The sequence below is a fragment of the Esox lucius genome, chromosome 12 (genome assembly GCF_011004845.1).
Source record: "Esox lucius isolate fEsoLuc1 chromosome 12, fEsoLuc1.pri, whole genome shotgun sequence".
NCBI classification, from domain to species: domain Eukaryota; kingdom Metazoa; phylum Chordata; class Actinopteri; order Esociformes; family Esocidae; genus Esox; species Esox lucius.
Genome location: NC_047580.1, coordinates 8301663 through 8324401, shown reverse-complemented (window position 1 = coordinate 8324401; position 22739 = coordinate 8301663). Strand labels below are relative to the sequence as shown.

At 44.0% G+C, this 22739-nt stretch overlaps 2 protein-coding genes across 5 annotated transcripts in view; both read right to left on the bottom strand.

Annotated features, from left to right (window-relative positions):
- fgd (faciogenital dysplasia) overlaps positions 1-7866 on the bottom strand; it is a 72922-nt gene extending 65056 nt beyond the window's left edge. The window contains exon 1 of one of the 3 annotated variants that reach the window (XM_029124095.2): positions 7814-7866. Coding sequence is in view for 2 of the 3 variants with exons in the window: in XM_029124093.2 (XP_028979926.2) it covers positions 4234-4258 (25 nt within the window). In the remaining variant the exon portion in view is untranslated. Of the gene's footprint in view, positions 1-4233; positions 4564-7813 lie in introns of those variants that run through there. The other 2 variants (XM_029124093.2, XM_029124091.2) reach the window with 2 other exon arrangements.
- Positions 7867-11406: 3540 nt separating this feature from the next.
- The window catches only part of LOC105024963 (protein bicaudal D homolog 2), a 53818-nt gene continuing 42485 nt past the window's right edge, over positions 11407-22739 (bottom strand). The window contains exons 9-11 of one of the 2 annotated variants that reach the window (XM_010895300.3): positions 22521-22672; positions 16929-17169; positions 11407-15313 (exon numbers count right to left, since the gene is read on the bottom strand). In XM_010895300.3, coding sequence (XP_010893602.1) covers positions 15266-15313; positions 16929-17169; positions 22521-22672 — 441 coding nt within the window. In that variant the 3' untranslated portion in view covers positions 11407-15265. Of the gene's footprint in view, positions 17170-22520; positions 22673-22739 lie in introns of both variants that reach the window. The other variant, XM_010895299.4, reaches the window with a different exon arrangement.

Genomic DNA, 22739 nt, shown 5'->3' with positions numbered 1-22739 from the left:
TCTTCTCCCATCCTACAGACGACTGTTTTTTCAGGCAGTTCAACGCTGGAATGAGGAATCCCTTACCACTCCTCAGGACTACTTAGAGACCACAGACTAGCAGATGTTTTGTGTTGAAGCTGATGGGGACATTGATGAATACACAGACTCTGTCTCAGCATATATCTCCAAGTGCTTCGCTTGATGTGGGTGAAAGTTAGGATTTTCCCCAACCACAAGTCCTGGGTTAATGGTAATGTCCGTGCTAAGCTCAGAGCACGGTCTTCTGCGTATAGCTCCAGGGACCTGGAGGCTTTGAGGAGGTCCAGATATGACCTAGGGAAGGCCATCAGAGATGTAAAAAGAAACTACAGGGATAAGTTAGAGTCTACTACCACAGCTCTGACCCCAGACCCCTGAGGAGAGATTTTAAAAGTGTGAACCCTCGGAAGTCACCAGGGCCAGATGGCATTCCAGGCTGTGTCCTCAGGGGGTGTGTCAACCAGCTAGCGGAGGTTTGCACCTCAATATTCAACCACTCCCAGACTGCAGTCCCCTCCTACTTCAAACAGACCACTATTGTCCCTGTACTGAAGAAACCTTCTATCACCTGCCTGAATGACTACCACCCTGCAGCACTGACCTCCATCATCATGAAGTGTTTCGAGTGGCTGGTCAGAACCCACATCAGCACTTTGGACCCCTTTCAATTTGCATACCGCCCCAACAGATTTAAAGACGACGCCGTCGCCCTGACTCCACCCTCTCCCACCTGGAAAAAGGCAACACATATGTGAGGATGCTGTTTGTGGACTACAGCTCAGCATTCAATACTATTGTCCTCGCTAAGCTTGTTCCTAAGCTCAGGTCCCTGGGACTTAACACCTCCCGCTGCAATTGGATCCTGGACTTCCTGACGGGCAGACCCCAGGTGGTGAGAATGGGCCACCTCACCTCCTCTGCACTGACCCTGAGCACCGGACTGGTCTGAGCACACAGGGCTGCGTATTCAGTCCCTTCCTGTACTCCCTGTTCACGCATGACAGTTTGGCCACCCACCGCTCCAACACCATTCTTAAGTGTGTGGATGACACCACCAACCTGGGTCTCCACTCCAACAATGATGAGACCGCTTACAGGGAGGGGTTCGCTTAATTACTCATCCAGCTATCTGGAACACCACTCTGAGCATGATTAGTCCAGCAAGGTTAATATAAAACGAAAGGGAATAGAGATGCTGCAAACCAGTGCAGAACATACAAATGAATTAGTTCCATCAGTATGTTCTGTCCAAACCCTGGTACTGTTGCTTCAAGCCAGACTCAGTAAGAGTAAGTTCTAAACCAGCTCCCTCAGTTTGTTAATTCATTATTTTGTTATGAAGGGAAAACAAAACAAATCAATGAAATGTGTGTGTCAGACATACAGTAAAGATGGTGCTACACCGATTACGTCCAACCACTGAGATATGTTTGCAAATTGAACAGTCTACCACTAGCAGTGTAACAGACTGGCAGTTACGAATATTAATCAAAGTGTGCGCAAGATTTCATATGGGCATTCCAGCCCTACATGTGATCACGTCATTTAGAAAAAATCCCCAGCCAAATGTCAACAAACATGAAAGGGTAAAAAGCGTAAAGAGCTCCTGTATGTCCAGTGCTGTAAACTCAAATGCACTTATATAATGAATACAAATTCTGTATTTCAGTTGCCCAAGTTAGTATTTTATAAGTTATTAACTTTTTTTTTGCACCTTCTCTATCTGGCTTTAGGTCTGTAATTAGCTTGCCAACCCAAGCTTTCACAAAGCAGGTATCCATGGTCTGATTTACAATACCAGTCACTCTTATATTGGGAATGTGTGCTTACAACTTCATGAAACAAGTTAGCAAGCTATGGAAACTTGGTTGGGTCTTGGTGTCAAAAAAAAACACTGACAGATAGGCAAACAGGCAGACTTAATCAGCTTGCCGACTAGGCTATCTTGTCTAAAGCAAGAGATGTTATGGCAACCAGCTAGCCGCATCCAGTCATGCGTGACTTGACCGGACCAGGTCCAAACACGTCCATTATTGGATCTGGTATGACAAATTACGCTCATGTATCGTGTACAGCCCCCCAAGGTTAGTAACCAAGTGCTGTGTAATGTTGTAGCTCATTTTTCTACTTTATAGAAAGATCCTGAAATCTCCAATCCAACCCAGTCCATGCAAACACACCAGAACCCCAGTTTTCTAAGAAGCCCTTGAGCTGGTAGTGTTCCCATGTAGAGGGCGGGATTTGGTTGGGGGTTACAGTTACGGCCAACATCAGAGAAATCATGTCATTTGACAGCTGCACTGCAGAAGACAAGGAAGGAGGAAGGGAAAGAGGCCTGGTAGTAAAAGGGGACGGAGAGGAAGAAAAAGGGAGGTCTGAACGACAGACCGAGTTATGGGAAAGAGAATGTGTGGAGGTCTGAGAAAGGGAGAGAGGGGGAGGGAAAAAGAGAGAGACATATGTGGGAGGGACAGAACTGTGGGAGAGAAAAGACAGACTGGCGGAAGGCAGCTGGGAGGATTGCCGATCGATCCCTCCCTAGAGACCCACAACAAACACACCGTACCGTTCACCTCCCCAACAACCTCAGTTATCAGGCTATTACTCTCTTTGTCTGCTCCCCATTCAGTCTGTAGGCAACACTTTGTCTTTGTTTGAAATATATCTAACTTCTATAACGATGATAGAATTGTATTTTTTGTGGTTCTCCAAACAACTGTGTGTGATTTAGGGACGAGCTCTGACTCTTTAATGACTCTCTAATAAAGGGTCCGTTGGCCCAGCTATTTCTAATAGTTCTATGAATGAGGTCCTGAGGAGAGGGGGAACATTAGCTGCTGTGTCACTGGCTGTTTGAGTAGCATGACAACACAACTGTTCACAACTGTTCAAGAGATTGAAACCGAAAGATCACACAGGTACACACACACACACACACACATATTCACTCTCTGTCTCCAACTCCCTCCATCTCTCTACAAATCTAATTTGTGAAGTCAGGCAATCCCCTTTTGTTCCGGTTTATACCTTCCTCCTGTCCTTTCGCCTGATCTTCACTTGATCCTTTGGCTTTTGTTGATCTACTTATACTTAATTAAGTATAAGTATACTTAAGTTCTGATCCCAATCTGATAACACTGCATCTTGTAATCGTCTACCACCAGACACAATGAGTATGCAGACAATGTCAAGACAAAGGATACATGTTAGAGGCAGGTATAAACTGGGCTTTAGATTGTGAAGACACTCTCATCTAGTCTAATCACATTCCTCACCATGAGGGATTCACATGGAACTGAGCATTAGAACACTAGAGTCTTTATACACACATGCGGGCGCACACACACACACACCCACGCAAAGCGCACTCATGCCCACGCACGCACCGCGCGCGCACACACACACACACAACATGCATCAGTCTTGGATCCCCCTCCAACAGCAGTCTTCACACCAGCCAGCCGTATGTCTTCATCATGATCATTCATCAGCAGCATCCTCGTCATCACCATGGACTGGATTTAAAATCTCAAGCAGCCCACACTAAACCAAGTCCCCTCTTCAAGTATCAGCCATTGGATTGTCTCATCATAATCACCAGCATCATGGTTATCATATTCCATAACTGACCTCAACGTCCATTTAGTAAATAGCATAATAATCATCACCAGGACAATATACAGGTATAGGATAAAAGGAAGGTACTTCACAACAAACATTACATTAGTGGGTGCTGGGATTGATGCTGTCCTTGTGGCCTGCCTGACAGAAAGGCTGAGTGAAGCATATGTCTCAGATTGCGTGGCACGGGGGCAAAGGTGACGTCAGAGGTTTTGCCACTTCGGGGTTTGATATTGATTTTCCCTCTTGCCTCGTCAGCGGCCCGAGACTGGTGTGTGTGTGCAACAATTCATTGAAGGGTAAGTTGAAGGTTACTATGACACCCACTAATAATATTATCCTATCATTTGTTTAAGTTCGTATTTTTCAACAGGATGAACTGCATTCGTTAGACTTAACAGGGCTAATGCAACAATCCGTATTATACAAAGCAATATAGGTTTGCGCCATAAAGACATGTAGCCTCCCCTGTTTCAACTTTGTAGCACTGCACGTTATTTACTAGACATTGATTAAAAAAAAACTCCACCCAAAAAACGAAAAGTTTCTATTAATAGCGGAATAAGCAGCAGCATAAAACCCGTGTCTTACCAGTTGTTGCTGAAAGCCCCTGCATCGTTCCAACAGTTGTTGTCCTGCTTGGCTGAGTTTCCTCTCCGACGCTGAGGCACACAGGCGATCGGAAACAGCGGACCGACGAGTTTTAGTCAACTTGAACGAAGGAGTGTCCCGACTTTTTCCCTTTATAAAACTATTCAGCTTCCGCGGCAGAACATAACGGACGTGTAGTGCCTCTCTCTCGGAGATGGGACAATTTTTACCGAGCGCTTTTCCTACATTAGTGCACTGACCCATTCACTCCTCCCGGCTCGGTCCTGGAAGCTTAACTATACCCTCTGCGCTGAGTGCGGCTGACTCCGCCGCTGTAGAAAGAAATTGCGCGTTCACTCAGATATTATGCGCGCTCACGAATGTCCTGTTCATAAATTAGGTGTACAGTACAAGACAACATCATGTGTATTTTTATTAAAATTTTGGTTTATTGCTCATATTTAACATATCTTTGTTCTTTTACTTGTAATTTTTGTTTATGTTGCAGCACATTCTGACGCTACCTATCAAATACAATGTTTTCATTTGCCTAGAGCGGTAGGCTATTTCCATGTCCTAACCGCAAATCTAAGGACATTTTAAGATAGATTTTTTGTAAACAATACTTAAAAATACGTTTAAAACAGCTATCATGTCGATCTCATGAACTGTCAGTTATACTACCCAACCATATCTCCATCCCGAACAAAGTAGCAATTAGGTCAGTTGTTGTGTCATCCATATTCCAGAAAACGAGCGGATCAGGTGTATTATATTTGAACATATTTAACCACATAATGAGCACCGATGTACTCCTTAATCTACGCATTAGGCCATTTGTGTAATGTTTGGTTTTATCACTGCATTGACGGCCAAAGCTGGAGTTGGCTTCCTCTGTCCTTTGACTAGATTTATCTAGGGTATGTTGGTCTCAGGGTAAATTGACTGAAATGCAAATATGAACTGCCATTTCTATGTCACTGCTCGGGCCCTATCCCTGCCATAGAAGGGCAGTGTTTATTCCTCTTGAATTCCCAGAGCTGAATAAACCATGTCAGCTGTCCCAGTTAGTGTTTACGGGAACGTGTAATTGATAGGGGCATTAAGCCAAATCGCGTGTTACTTTGCTATTTTTGTTTTCTGACTGACTTGACTGATCGTTCATTCACTCCTCAGGAAAGTGCAAAATCTGAGAGTTTAAGGTGACTGACTGTTTGACACCTTAAGTTTAAATTAATTGTGATGTCTAAAAACAGCTTTTCTACATTAGCAAAGGCATAAAGACATGTCGATGTAGATAAGATTGATTAAGCTTATCATTTAACAGAAATCTTCCGTGATACTCCATTCATCTGTCAGAAGCACGAAAACATGTAACTGTTGTATTCATATAATTGCTTAATGTTTGTGGTACAGTATAGGCTACATAGCCTAGATGTCTAACTCCAACACCGAAGGCCTACAGTGTGGCTAACCTTGTTACCATTTTGATCCAATGATGTGTGGTCAGCTGTGTTATCCCACCCCCACTGTCTCGCTCGGTCTTTTGAATTCAGTTGCAATGGGCTTCATTGGCATGGAAAGCATTTGTTTGAATTGTCAAAGCAAGTGGAAAATACAAAAGCTAAAACAAAAATCTCCAGTTTTAGAGGAATCACAGAGTAATAAAAAGGCATTTATTTTGAATGATAGTCCATGTTACAGGTTACAGTCAGTGGTAAAACATGACAAGCAGTAGGGCCTAACGAGTGAGTATAACCAGGGAAGATGCATAGACATGAATATGGATTATGTTGACAATGTTGTTTGTGCGCCACTCCCTTTCAGGCTATATCTCTCTTAACATTACAAGTATATATATATATAATTTCATAACTTTTGAGGGCTGTGTGTTCTCTATTTCTCCTCTGTGGTGCCTCAGGCATAACAACTTCTTATCAGAACATGTCTGGGTTTTCCTTTGTGTCAATTTTGTCCCCCCCCCCAAAACATTTCTTAATGCTTGAGTAGCCTTATTTATTGTATTTATACTTGGGATATGTTTTTTTTAAATAACCAATTTTTTATATTTTTTCTCCTTTCTCAAATTCCAACATAACAAAAAAATCTTCTTTCCTTCTCATTATAATGACTCCCAGCAGATAAGAGAGAGTTGAAGATTGCAGCAAGCCTTCCTCAAAGGCATTAACACAAAATAATTCTGCTTTTTTCCCCACATAGCTCTTCCAACAAAGAAGTACTATGAGCCAATGTCTGTCAGGGTTTTTCCAGTCCTGTGCCAACCAAGGGTGTCACAAGAGCGTAATGAGATCAGGAAATCACTGCTGATAATGCCACCCACTTTCCAGAGCTTTAATGACTAGTTTGCATCATCCACAGGGATTCCCTTCCATTTATCAGCAAGCAGCACAGTCAAGGCTCTAACCTAGTGGTCAGCTTTGAGCTAAGAAATAACTTAGACTGCTGCACCAACTGGGAATAATTATAGTTCATATACCCTGCAATCAAAATGGATAACTGCCCTAATCTGATTCAATGTATCAATAGGCATGCTTCCAAATCCAATTAAAGTAAATTAGGCATTTGAAGCAAATAATGGCATAATTAATTAAACTGTGATGGTTAATCAGTGTGCTTGTTTTCATTATTGGACAGGTGTTTACCTCATCCTGGTTGCAAGAAATTGTCTGTTTTCTCTAACTTTTTATTGATATTCTTTAGGTAAGTCCTTTTGCATCTGTATGGATATGAATAACATTTTGCCTACTTCACCATCCAGCCATTTAATTTGTAGAGTACAGGTAATGTAAACCTTGTGACTTTTCATTATCCAGTACATAATTTGATACACTTATCAACATTTGCTTTTAATCCAGATATACTAGGGATGTTATCTAGACCTTTAATTAGACTGTGACGATAAACCAGCTTGCAGACTCAAGGGCAAACTAAAGTCACATGCGTGTGTCAATACCTTTCTTCTTAAAACCTGGATCTCTAAATCCCTCATTTTATTGTTTGATGAGATCTTAAGAGCTAGTATTCTGACGGACATAACAAATATATATGGAGAAAGAGGACAACCTTGTTTGACTTCCCACAGGCGAACCTCAAAATAATCACTAATCTGGTGAGATAAAAACATTCTTGCTAACTAGCAGTGCTACTTTTCAAACCAATAAACCATCACGTCGCGTGACCAAAAAGTGGAAGCAGGTAGACGTGTTCTATTTGTTTACTACAATGATGACCTCGTTCTATATGTGATTGTAATGATAAATGGTTAAAAAAAGCAGGACCTCAAATCAAATTATTGCAGGAATGTGAAGTTTTGAATGTGACAGCTTTTGCATGAACAAAGAGATTTTGTTTTTCAGGTAATGGTTTGGTTCTCAGAATGAAAAATGGCTAAATGGCTAGCCTTGCCAATCCACAATGCCCTAGGGGACTGCAGGCCTTAGTGCAATGTGTTTTTGTCCTTGGGTAGGCTGCCACGGGCCGGCTGGTTCAATGTATTCCAGTGTGTCGTACCAACTAACCCAACTGAAAGGGAGCGTACACTTAACATACAAACCCTTACCTGGAAGAAGCAATGAGGTATGACACCCGTCGGCCCTGTTCCATGTAGGTTTAATGGAAAATTGTCCTGAATCAGGGAACAAAGGCCTTTATACTGTGATTATATCACCTGGGAGGGACACATTTCTGATAGGCTTAAGCCCTTATTGTAGTAGTGTGTTCAGGAAACTGTTGTTGTTAACGAATAACTGTATGGCGCTAAACACTGGTGGTATGTTGATGTAATTATGTTTAGCTTCCCTAGCAATAGCAGAGCTTACTGTGTGGCAAACTAACAGCATCACTGTTTTCAAACAATTAATGGCCATTTGTGGTTGGTCCTATCCCTCTGTCAATCAGCTATGCACCATTAACACTTAGTGTACTTATTGTTGTAAGTGCAAAGATCACCCCAGACATGTGCTGTAGTTTGTAATTGGATGTCCACTAGCTGTCTGGCTGCCTGGACTTGTTCATTTAATGAGCTATTTGTTAATTATTTCTAAAGCCTACTAGACTTCTATTAAAATCTGCTTCGTAAATAAGATTCCTATGGCATGGTTTCAGATCATGATAGAAAATCCTAAAGTCCAGAAAAAAAAGTTAAAGACTACCATACTGTATGTATTTTAAATGATATGATGAGGGTATAATAAGATTTTATTTACATTATTTCCATTACAAGAAAGTCAAATTGCAGGGTAATTATTTCAACAGCAATATTCTATGTTCATAGTTCGTATTCAGGTTTATGTATATTTATATTGAAAATCATTCTACTGAAACTAAAATGCTAAATGTTTTTTAGATGATTTATGTATGTATTCGTAGCCTAGCGCCTCTGCTTGTGCCTCTCTGTCTCTCTAAAAAGAGCTGTCACACAGCCATTTAGTTTTACCCATGCTTGCCCAGTGAACGACAACATCCTCCGGTCCCCTTACGGCTTCAATAGTCAATACCACAGACCGGAGCTAAACAACACCATTACCTGATGGAGAAAATGGAGAGAGAGATCGGAAGAGTCAGCGGGTGGAAGATGAGAAGAGGAAGGAGAGGACAGAAAGAAAGAGGGAAAATATGGGGAAGGGAGATTTGGAGGGAAACGCAGACGGAGAAAAAATACATTTGGTTGAAATGAGACGAGTTGAAATGTGTGAGTTCAGCAAGTCACTTCTTTCACACCAATTTCAAATCGCCCTGCTCTGTTATCGATCACATCGCTCATTAAAGAGTGCGAACCGAAAGACCCTGCTGATCATTTGTTAGATAGGGTTTCTAAGATTCCAATGAGAACAAAGGGCCCTGATATCCCTTTATCCTAACCCTAACAGCCATGCTACCAAAGCCATGTCCAAAGAAACACTGAAAACGTGCACAGGGGTGGAAAACAAATAGCATTTTTAATATACCACCACCGGGTTATATCCATACTGGAAATGTGGTGTCCATTTGTCACATGATCTTAGGGGGAAGATACACCCTTTTGTCTGACTGTATGAAAATGCTTTGCGTAGGATGAGAATGAGCTCATAGTGGGACCTACAGGGGATCCTGCTCATGAGTGTGTTTAGCCTTCAGAGACACACCAGGCAGACGTGGTGAGGCAGTGTGTGCAGCCGTGCGTTGTTCTGATGTTAATCTGGGTTCTGTGGACCACCTGATGTGCTCACTCCTCCTTCAGGGTCCTCATGTGTTCAGCTTATCACATGACAGGAGGGGCTGAGGTTTAGAGAGAGGGCTCTTTGTCTCCGGCTACGGTTTGGTAACCCCACTCCACTTACAGCAGCACACAACCAGCCATGCGCTGACACACGCGCGCAGACAAACATATGTGCGCTATTTCAGTCAGATACACCTGGAAATCAGGAGTGTCAAGAGACTAACTGGACTAGAGTTTTAAATTCAACTGTAGTTAAATGTTGAGTAGATTCTGTCCCTACATGTGGTCTACCCCAAGCAGCAACATTCAAATTATATTCTGGGTAGGCATAAATTTAATAAAAGATTGACGGAAATTCTGGAAGACATTGCCTCTGTATTTTTTGTGTGTTACGCTGACACCAAGTGGTCAGACAGGATACGCCACCAGCTGCGACAAAGATGGCTCAGATTTAAGTGCGTGCTGTTTCAGGTACAATCGCACCATCAGGAATCTAAATGGAAGAGTGGGTTGGACATATTCCACTGATCCGTATTCCATTTGACTTGATATGAACAGGAAATGGGGGGAGATTTTATGGAAACAAAGGGTCCCCTTGTCAGGCTGGTTTGTCAGACTGTCAGTGGTGTGACCTTTCTCCTTTCTCCCATATTATCCTGAATTGTTCGTACTTTTCAGTCCAGTATTTTGTGGTTATGGTGATATTGTTCACTGTATGCTAACTGTACGAGACTCCTCCGTTATGAATAGTTTGTATGCTTGTTTATATATTTGAGCCCTGCATGCGATCCGTTGATTGAGGCACTTTTTTCATCATACACTGCTGGCCACACACATGGCTTTTCTTTGTCACCAGATTTAAGACAGAACATGTTCAGTACTTGCAAGGCTTCTTGGGTACCGCAGAGCCACAAAGCCAACAAGCCTCGTCAGAGCCCCATTACAGAGAGCCAGAAGGAAATGAACCGTTCAGGGCAGAGCTTCACCAGAAGCAATTTCAAATCTCTGCCATCCCTTCTCGCTGTCTTGCACGATGAAGACAAAAAGAGATTTCGAAAAAGAAAATTGAATGGTTCTTTTCTTTTTCTTTTTTTGCTTTGCTTGTGTGTTATTAGGAAGAATTGCACAGCGTTTGGTCACAGTGCAACTCTAAAAATGTAATTTAGAAACTGTCACAGTCATTATAATCAGATGTCCAATGCAAATAAATCCTCTTTGTAGAATAACAGCATGTGCATTCTTTTGTTGAGTTTGTTTTCTCTGAAAATCATCATGGCTCTTGGAAACTGGACAGTGAACAGGAAGTAACTAAGGTTTAGAGGTCATAGTCACAGGGTTTGTTTGAATGTTCTTCATATACCAAATCTTCACCAAGCACAGCCAGAAGAGGACTGGCCACCCATCAGTCTGGTTCCTCCCTAGCTTTCTTCCTAAGATAGACCTCACTAGGGAGTTTTTCCAAGCCACTGTGCATCAACCCGTTATTGCTTGCTTTTTGGGGTTTCAGGCTGGGGATGTGTAAAAGCACATTGTGACAACCACGGCTGTAAAAAGGGCTTTACAAAATAAATGTGAGTGATTTACCAAAGAAGAAAATTACAAATATGGGAGGACTGGAAAAATTGAAGAAATGGAGGGATAGATTAATCAAAAGAGCAAAAAAAGAATTAATGTGGAAGAAAGGTGGAAGACAGGACATGAAAAATGAAGAGCGAGGAAGACAAAGGCTGAGAGCAGGGGGCGAAGGGGAACCAGATGGAAGTTGGGGGTGGAAGTGTTTTGTGTGTTGTGTGAAATTGGATCATGTCATGGACGCTATCCAGACAGCTGGGTAAGTCCCCCTCTAGTTTTCACCTCACTTCCTGTTTCCTAGCTGGGAATGCATGCAGCATTGTATTGGACAGGCTCAGCAGTAAACTACAGTGGGAGACTTTGGAATGACACAGGACAGCTTGCCTTTTTAGTCACCTTTATTGAGTTTAGTCAGTATGATTACCTTTACACAGCTCCAAAGGAAAACAAAACAACACTTTCATATGAATAATTCAGCAGTAACACATTAGATTAAATAGTTTCTTTCCATCTGTTTCTTTTCTTTTGACTTTTTCACCGTTCAACATCTCCGAAGTTACAGGTTTGTTTTCGATTCTGTGTAAAGGTTCCCATGACTGATGAACATGCATATGACATTAAGTGGTAATCAATATGCCCCTAATCAAGATGCACATTATTGATAAGAATACAGTACTGCATGACAATTCAAATAAATACCAACATACAGATGAAGTCGTTATTTCATATAAAGGTATCAAACTCTCAATATGGATCAATACTGAAACACAATATCACAATATAAAGTTTGCAGACTAGTGTGTCACCACAATGCTATCGCTTCCAGCAAACAGAAAACGTTTCTTTTCCTTGTAAAACAGCTTTTAAATTGCACTTTATTTTCATTTCCTTTTAGCTTTCCAACTGGATTGATAACATTTTACGCCTCAACAAACAAGCATTGGCTTTTATGGCACTATTCAAGCTTGTTGATGCAAAATTTGTTTTCTGTTTCCTGAAATCACAATGCTTTAATATAAGATGTAAAAAAAGATTCAAGAATAAAAAAACAAAAACTCAAAATGGACAAACAATAGAGTAATGCACTCTGCACATTTGCCAACAATACTATTAATATCACATTACCTTCACCATACAAAGCTAGAGATCACGCTGATGTTTCCAATAGTACACTGATCTGCCCAAACACTGTAGAGGTGTTTGTGACATGTTGTTCACTAGGAGGCCAAAGGAATTTATTTTCATTCCCAAAGTTTTATAAAAAAAACAACCTTTTCTCAATACCCCTGAATTTGCTGTTGGGATCACTGACCTAGAGAATTCAATACAATATAGTTTAATTGAGCTAATTTCAAAACAATAATCTAACTCCTGCAAAAAGGGCTACTCCTATTTGCATTTATTGCTGCTCACGAATTAGTTCAAACCCAAACTCCTCACCGAAAAAATACAAATAAAATGCTAGTCTACAATTCTCCCTTGAAAGAATGAAAGGCACTACTGGTTAGAACGAAGAACAAAACAAACCCTAAACAAAAGCCAAACTACACCTTATCACTGATGTATGGTTTGTTCTTTCCCCCCAAACCAAAATGGTGTACCAAGACTAGGCACGATAAACAGAGAGAATGAAACAATTCCAATTTGGAATTTAATGGTTCCACTTGCAGAGAATTCTGTGCACCAGTGATCCCTCATCAATGTGACACCCCTGGTAAGAAGCTGGAAAAACCAAAATAATTTTGTCCCTCCATTTCTTTCTCAACAATGAACTTCTTACCATTTTTTGAGTCAGAGTGTCGTCAAGTTTCTCCGCATTATCTTTGAACTATTCCTAGGAATAATAAATATATGAAAACCCCAGAATTTGCTCACCCTGGATTTTGTTTAGAACATGGCAGTAGAACATACATAAAATCAAACCAACAGCATAAAAATAATAACTATATAAACAAACCAATATAAAAGGATGGTAAGTCAGATGGATAAATTCTCCAAAGCACAATAGTAGGACCCTGGTTTGTGGTGTGACATTGGGAGAGCAAATGGTCTCTGCTGATGGTAAGAGAGACAACTTTATAGGACGAAATATATTCCTATTAATATAGTAGAATGTGTATACTCGACTAAATAACTCACAAACCATAGCACTACAAACCTTTCCTAGGATAATAATAATATAAAGTTAGAATTCTATAAAAGTGCACAGGTTAAAGAATATAATAATTATATATAAACCAGAAAAAAAACATTGTTCATTTACACTGAGAAAAGACTCTGGTTCACCACGCTTCTCATTGGAGGGATAACTCAGCCCTTCAAAAACTCTGATTAATATGCATGAGGAGGGCAGCCAATGAACTTATGAGCATCGGCTTCTGGCAGTAGCACCGGGAAATGTGAAACAACTTTTCATTCCCACAGATCGGACATCAGGCTACAAAGCCAGTTAGCGTGCCACTTGGAGGAATATTTGGTTAGTGTTAGGACTTTTTAGTCTTGAAGTGGATTTCGTAATCTCAGCCTACAGAGCTAGCTGTTCTGGGTGCACTGAAAGGGACGTTGGCCCTGCGTGAGGATCCTGTGATGGAGGATAACAAAGAGATCATCATAATTAGCATTATTACTGAATTCTGAGATATGTTAACTTGGTCAGTTACCATGACATTCCAGTCAAGCACACTAAATAAGGAAGAATACAAAGATTGCTGAAGCCCCAGTTAGTTCAAGCATCCAGCAACTACCTGTGGGTTAGTTGTCCTAAAGCAGAAACTGAAACATCAATGCTGTGTCATTATGTTTCAGAGTAGCTGATGGAAAATGACCAGCGAGGGCAAGAAGACGATGACCTCACTAGTACTATGACATTTGACACCTCCACAACACATGCCTATCCCTCAGAGTTTAAACCGAACGCCAGAACCAGGTCTTAGGAAGGGCTTTCCCAAATTGCATGCAGGTTAATAAAAATGGATGTGTCTTTTTTTTGTTTTGCATGCAAGTGTTCAACAAATAAGAAATCCGACAAAGAGCTTGACAGAACTCAAAAGGTGAAGTGGGAGGGGCCTGCAGTAAGAGGTAGGAGGAGCTTATTCTGGTGGCATTAAGTTGACAACACCAGGTAGACATTGGTCTTAAATTAGACCAGGAGTACGGGAGGGCCGTATCTCTAGCCTCATTCACATCTTGGATTATTACATTAATTATCAGGGAATCGACAGAGCCTACATAAAGTAAAGGGGGATGGAGAGTCAACTCAATTGAATCAAATGTCCACTGGCAAGATACCCCATTTAGAGGCAAAGCAGTCAAACCAAAACCTCATATTAAAACAAAATGTTTCGAAACCCCCAGAAAACCCTGGTACCAATTTCCCCAACAGATGTCATAATCATGAACAGCGTCGTCTGAGAGAGAGCTCGTCTTCGTGTCTCTCCAGCCTCAGGGATTTTTAAACACCAATATTACTCCTCTCGCGGTCTCTACACTTAACGCAAACTGATACAAAGTGTGAGCCTATTGCTGTCGTCGACATGGAACGAGAACAGAAGTGTGATTTGTCCCTCCGTGGAGGCGTTTCTCGGATGTGAGCGATAGCCTTGTCTGGATACTGTGTGGTGTGTTTAAAGGCCTCATAGGGCAGCACTTACTTAAGTCAACTATAGCAGGGTTGAGGACGTTTCTCTCTTTCCGAGGAAACAGAGCTCTCCCTCTCTTTAATACGAGAGTTGAGTTTGGCGAAGGAGGACCCTAGAAGAACCTGATTAAGATCGTATTGTTAGGAATATATAGTTTTATTTAGGTTACTGGTAGAAAAAAAATAAGAATTTGAAATCTTCAAGGATATCCTCGCGTCAACCCTGCTTTTAGCATCGTAAAGCTAACAATGTGTGTTTATGCATTACAGGGATTTATCACACACAAGCCCCACATGTTTTTAATCTGCTGTAGCGCTAGCTCACAAAGGTTAAAGCTTTTTTGGATAATAAAGACAGTACAGTGTTTTGTCCTCACGCATCCAAACAGCATCTCAGAAATGAATGACCCTTTGCATTATTTAGAGAGAAAAAAACATACACACATTAGGATCTTTCACCACACTGCAGGAGCTGAGATACACACACACACACACACACGCGCGCACGGGCGCGCACCCACTGGCAGGGTTCTAGAACACATACGTGCGCGAGGACATTACCTGACAATATTCAGAGGTTTTTTTCCCACCCACAATCCCCCTCTCTACTTAAAGGGAGACCGGCGTTGCAGGTCGAGCAAGCTTCTGACAATCTAAAAGAGAGAGAGGGGTTGTCATGACAACTAAGCGACGAGAAACAGGTTAGAGACGGAAGGAGGACAAGGTTTTCAGCCAAATAACCACAAATCACATAGTTCACTGGAGAACATAAACTCCCCCCCAAAGAAGGGTTGAGGAGCGACGAGGATAGAGAGGGAGAGATTAGCATTGGGGTTAATGGTAAAAAGACAGGGCTTTACATTGATAGATTGATAGACAGATATAGTTGTTGTCAAGTGTTTGGGTCGACAGGCACTTTGCCGAGGGATGTCGGTCAGTTTTGTTTGCAGAATTAAGATCTAGATATGGGTGCCAGGGATTCTTGTGCTCTTAAACGATCTTTTTTTCTGATAATTACAAAAGTCAACATTAACCAAACGACATTGTATTTGTTCACAGTTATTTGTATCCTTTCCTAATAGAAGTTAGAGGCACCTATTCTGAAGCGCACTTAATTTGGGTTCCTTCTCCAGTAATATGGCTCTGAAAGAATCCACCAATGGGACATATACGAGTCATGTACAACAGCCCTCTTTTCGTCTCCGAAGATATTAAATAATTCTAATGTAGAGCCCTGTACTACATGTTCTTGTGTTGTGTCTGTTTAGTGGAAAAAAACGGAAAAGCTCAGCAGCAAAGCCATGCGATTAGACTGACTGACTCTACTATGTCAGAGCACAAGTGTCACAGCTTAAAGGATCCTGGAATTAAACACCTGTGGTCTTAGGTGCTCCTTCACCTCCCATCTCTCTGACATCGCTAATCATCAGCTGACCTGCTTTAGGATTTTCGAAGAATTCAGTTCGAAAAAACCGGCGAATCACACCGGGGGCTCCCCTAGCAGGGGGGGAGTTTGCATATTGTTTTGTTTCACTTGTTTATGTAAACGTTAGGGAGCGACCTGATTGGTCAGCGGGTCGCTGGGGCTGGCTCTGTCCTGGGGGGCCAGGAGAGCAAAGAGAGAAGAGTTGCAGGGAGGGGGCTTTACCGAAGGAGCACCGACGCCGACAGGCGGTCAAAAACGGGGAAAGGACGCCGCACCGCCCGTAAAAAAAGACGCCAACATCCCCACCGAGCGCCGAGCGCCGAGCACACTTAGCACACGACAGAGGCTGCCTTTTACACCATTATAAGTACATCACCAAGGAGGCGGAAAGAAGAAACACCCCATAATATCCACAGAAGCCGAACGCCGGCGGCCGGTTCGGGCTTCATCCACATGCCACACACAGTGCCTCAACTACAGTCCGTAACTTCTAACGCAACACTCTACTGTACATCAATATCTGCATTCCCTTAAAGCATTTACACTGGTAGCCGTGAGCGTATGTATGTAGTGTGGGTTAGACATGGCCGACGAGGCTGCAGGCAGGGAACTAAGCGAGAGCGTAGTGGGGCTCTTTAACACTAAGGCGGGGGGGGGGGGGGAGCCTCCGGACCCTCCCCTCTGTACACAACTGTTCCTCGCCGACTGCGCGGCCCGCTTCAGTCACAGTAGATCTTGTACTTCTCGCTGCAGAAGACGGCAGGGCCTCCCAGGATGCCGTTGGGCACGGCGCTGGGCTCGGTGAGGCGACCGATGCCGGCGCAGGTGAGGCCGTGACTTACGTTGGGGTTTCCGGACCCGTTGGTCTGGCCGCCGGCACTCCGGCCATTGGCGACTCGGCCCCTGGGTTTGCCGCCGCGGCGGGTCTGCTCCGTGTCGAACTCCAGGTCCTCCAGGCGCTGGGTCAGGGCCAGCTTCTGCTGGATGGCCATGCGGAGCAGGGAGTTCAGGGTCTTCTTCTCGTCCTCCGCCGCCGCCAGCTGCCTCTGCATCTCATCCAGCTGGGTCACGTACTCGTCACAGCTACAGGGGACGGAGGGGGGGAGACATGGAGGGGAGAGATGGAGGGGAGAGAGAGAAACCGTTAGATCAAGACGTTCAGTAAGATTTCAGTCCCTGAACCTAAAGGCTCCCTGCGGTGCCCTACACCGCCTGCAGTTCCAATAGACATCCAGTAGGTGGCAGTAGCATCCTCCAGCGTCACAGAGTCACCACTTCACTACGTATATATTTGTTGACGACTATTTCCGATCAATTTCACTGCCCTTTTCACGTACTGCCCTGTATCGATCTTGATCTTTGACCTACTACCTCAATGAACGTCTTCCCGGCCAAACAGAGTCCTCGAGGTTTCTACAAGAGGCGTTCTGTCTCAGCAGATCCCCATCGGCCCACGCCAGGTTAAAGTCAGAAAAAAGAGTTGGTTGCAAGCCGACAATACTAAGTGCTGCACCTAATGTAGACACTAGGAAATGTACTCCATCCTTCCTGAACCAAACGGTACACTTTCCATCTCAAGACACAGCAACACACAACTCTCATTGTACTGCTAATATCAAAACAGAGGATGCTAATATGTGCTGAGTTCATGGTTAATCATACAGGCCATGTGAATGGGTCCTGGGCTTGGGGTGCATTTGGGCTCGGCGGCGGATAACTACAAGCCCTGTGAGTGTGAGTAACATTTAACAACAAAGAGGCCGATGATGAACGCAGCTCTACCAGTGTGTCACGGCCACATGAGGATTCGGGGGACGGAGTGAGTTCAATATACGACAAACACAAAGGATGACAGAGTGAAGCTGGGGGTCGGCTCCAAGATGAACCCTAGGTCACCACTGGAGTGGTGAGAGAGAGAAGAGATAGAGAGAAGAGATAGAAGATATAGAGAGAAGAGAGAATAGATAGAGGAGATAGAGAGAAGAGATAGAGGGGAGAGAGAGAGCATCACAACGAGTCCAAGGAAAACTACTGGAAACCATTCTGAGTTCACCAGACCAAGATGTTCCTTCGTCTGGCTATCGGATGTAACTCTCCCCACCACAGGACCAGTGTGACAAAACAGAATATAAATTCAGCCTCCACCAAATGATTTAAATGGCACACAATATTCCACATGTATAACTATAGCTTTCTGGGATCTCTTTGAGTCTTAGTGTGCTTTATGAAACCTCTCTACCCATGTGAGCCTTTCATTGTGTGTTTATGTGGGTGTGTGTATGAGTTAGAGAATTCATATCTCTGCTACAGTGTTCCTCAGTCATTAGGAATCATTGTCCATTTTACATACACTCTTCTTTCCCCTCGAATGAAATCGCTTCCTCCATTTCCCAATTTTCTTCCCTCCCTCCTTCAAATGCCATCTCTCATTCTTTCTCCTATTGTGCTATCCCTCCATCTCCATTTCTCCACCCTTCAACCAGACTCCTCTACCTCTGTCACCCCCACCGCCCAGCGTTCTTCCATTTGAAATGTTGATGACACAGCGATCTGAAATTACGTTACAGTGGTAATGATTGCCATCCCTCCACAGAGATGTGTTCAGCACACCACCTTCCCCCCTGGCTGTTGTTCAGCCTACCCTTAAAACCTGGGAACTCAGAAGCCTTCCCACAATCCTTAGATTTAAGGCTTCCAACGTTTTGCAAGAAAGGACACGCCCTAAATCCCATCTACTGATTCTAAATGGTTAGACTATCCCACTGCCTGTTTTGTCTTAAAAAATTTAATGAATTCTTTAGAACGGCAAGATGACAAAGTGGGTGGGGTCTGTTGTGGTTCTTACCCCTGCCCAATCCCAGCCTGAAAGCCTCCTGTCATTGGTCCCACAGGTCCGATGTTGATATTCCAATGCCGCGCCATTGGCCGGCTGGGGTGTTTTGTTTTTGCACGTGGGAATTCCTCACAGGAGCTATGCCCCCCCCACCTATACCCACACACTGACCCATTCCATAACACACCCTGAACAACGGGGATCAGTGCAGCTTCATTTGACCCATTGTGAGATGCTGAATGGTGGGGTGTTTCCCAGGGGTCACAGCGCCCTTTAAGACGAGCCAACCATGCTGAGGGGTGTGAGAGGGCGTGGGTTTTCCCGGGAAAAAAAGACTGGGTACCATACTAGGGATAAGGAGATACAATGGGGCCTTTCTTGGCCTGATAGACTGAGGTGGAGGACCACAAATGCCCCCGGTGGTACGACTGGGTCTTTGTAGAGGAACCTCCTCCATATTCACAGGTGTGACGCAAGTATTCACATGGGCACAGCACTCACCAGAACCCCCCACCACACACACACACCAGAACCCCCCACCACACACACACACACACACCAGAACCCCCCACCACACACACACACACACCAGAACCCCCCACCACACACACACCAAAACCCACCACCACACACACACACACACCAGAACCCCCCATCACACACACACCAGAACACCCCCTCACACACACACCAGAACATCCCCCCAACACACTAGAACCCCCCCGCACACACACCCGAACCCGCCCCGCCACACACACCAGAACCCCCTTACACACACACACACACACACACCAGAACCCCCCACACACACACCAGAACCCCCCCCACACACAGACACACCAGAACCCCCCCCCACACACACACCAGAACCCCCACCCCACACACACACACACACACACACACCAGAACCCCCACCCCACACCCACACACACACACACACACCAGAACCCCCACCCCATACACACACACACACCAGAACCCCCACCCACCACACACACACCAGAACCACACCCAAACACACACACCAGAACCACACCCAAACACACACACACACACACACACACCAGAACCACCCCCACACACACACATACATCAGCTGCACAGAAACACTACAACGTACAACGTTACTTGGATTGAACTCCCCTCATCAGACACTCTCCTCAGCTGGTTGTAGACAGTCTGGGAAAGTCATCTGTTACGGTGCTGGAGGGGGAGTGGGGGGGTTAACCCATCCAACAATGACAAGAGCAAAATGCCTGTGTGATTTAGCTGGAGGACTTTGGGCCTGTATGGCTCAGATGGCTTCTGAGAGCGGACCGTTCCCGTCATGTCTAAGGAATGCCAGAGGGAGGGTCTTATTGTAAACCAACACCACAGACCACAGCTGGAGTAACACCCAGACAGTCGCGCTAACGGTCGTACACACACTGACAGAAAACCCACATATTGAGGGCTTGTGATTTACAAAGCGGTCATCCGAGGCCTTCTAGGGCAACCCTCTTCACTCTGAGGCAACACGCTCCAAAAGGAGGCAGTGCCCTCAAAGTTGCTCAAATCCAAAAATCCAACTTCAAGTCCACAAGAGAATGTCAAAAATGTAATTACCATGTGAAAGGCTCAAACCAAGAACCTGCAGAGGAGCTGAAATGAAAGACCGATCTTCCATTTCACAGTTTTTTTTTCTTCCGGGGGGTAGAGGGGCTTGGTGTATTGCTGAACAGAGAACGGATGAGGGGAGCGAAGGAAGAAGCGGGGGGAGTGTGGGAATCCAGGGTCAGTCACGTCCCTCAGCCTCTTTAAGGCTCTCCAAGAGGCACCCATTCCCTTCCTGACCATCATTCCATTGGCCAAAATTAGCATACACAATTAGCATGCTAATACATACCACCAACACTCAGGCTGTACACCGTCCATAACACACAGAGGCATCATCAAAATGGCTCCCGGTTCCCTATCCAGCACTATATAGACGATACAAAATGTTAACATCAATTCTAGCTCAGGCACGTAGCAGTCACAATACAAGGTAAACACTGAGAGGGAGGCTGATGGCTCATTTCCAGTGGCCCCAAGGGCAGAGCTGAGCTATGTAATTTTGTTTGGTGTTCAAATTTACCAGGCTCCTCCCTGGCGCTGCCATAATCCCTTGTATCATATCTAACACCCTCACACTGCTGAGAACAGAAACGACCCCTTAAGGGACACCCAGTTTGACACCCCTTGTTGGTCAGTGAAAGCTATTCTTAGAACCTAGTCAGTAATTCTCAAAATGGCTGCCGCTGAGGTGATCAGTGAGAGCTGAATACCTGCCGTGTCGCTGGTTTAACACATGCATAATCAGACCATCTGGCCCCGCACTGCACCAAACTGCTAAAAGAAACCAAAACCCATGTTTGCAGAGAAAGAGTTTATTTCCTCAGCTCGCAATTCGCTTAGCTTCTCAAAAACAGCAGCTAACATACTGAATGAAATATATATTACGGTGCTGAGTACACACTATCCACGATGCAGCCTTCCCCTCTCTCCTTTCCCTACAGCACAGCTCAGTATTAGCTTTGCGGTAAGTGTAGGAGTCTTAAAAACAGAAACACTGCTGTCTGTCCGGTCCAAGGAGGGTTTGTAGCAGAATAGCAGAGCAGATAACATTTACATTTCATTTACATTACACACACTCACCTGCGATGTTAGATATACACCGCTTACACATACAGACACACACATTGCTTCAAGGGAAGTGATATATTTTGCTATGTTGAGACAGCAGCACTGTCTATCGGAGGTAATAATCCAGACTAGGTTGATATGGGGATTATAAGAGAAACCTTTGGCCTGCTTCTTATGGGAATCAGCGGGCTTAGCCGGCAAAGGGTTAGCATAGCCCCCATTCTGACACGCGGCTTCAGGTCAAAAGCAGCATAGCATTACCAAACACAACAAAGATGTCCACCACTGGCCTAGATTCACAAAGAACAACAATACTGCCACACGATATTACAAGCATGTGATGAAGGACACGATGTTGGCATATCGTAAATATGGCTTAACAGGGTGTTAAACAGCTTTAAAATGTTGTCAGTGATTTTGATGGCGTCTCCACTGTGTTATTGCTAGGTCAACATAATAAAAGTGGACAGATTTTTACAGTATATATTTATCCTTTATTTACTGAGGTAAAGTTATTTCATCGGGCCCTACTGAGAAGGCTCTCTTGGTCAAGACAGTGTAATTTGTTAGAAATGGTTTGTCACATTGTGTAACAACGTTTTTGTTGGTATGGTGGGCCTCTATCATGTCATGTAGGTACGTCTTGGATTAATGCTGTGATCAACTTTTACCCTACAAACTCCAGACTACCACAGGTTTTCGGTTCTTCTTGTAACTGGCAACTGTCCCAAGTCTAAATGAAACTTGACTACAGGGGAACAACGAAACTAAACAGTGAAACCGTCATCGAGGCCCAGAGATTCGAGCCATAATGTATGGAGAGAGACTCAAGCCTAATCTCATATGCACTGAGGGGTTCCCTGTACCGGGAACTTTTCTAAATTGGCATTGCGTTATCCAGGCAAGTTTTTGAATATGTATGCTAGTGTTTTCTTACCGTGTGGCAAACATGGCTCTAAGCGATGAGAAGGTGGCGGCGTCTTCCTTCAGGGCCTTGAGCTCGTTCCTCAGCTTCATCATGGTCTCCGTCACCATGGCCTTCTCGTTCTCATACTTACTCTTCAGGTTAGCCAGCGCCACTTCAGCCGTCTGAGGGGGTTTAAACACAACATCAGATTAGACCAATCAGTCGATCTGCTCTTATGTGGTTAGAGCA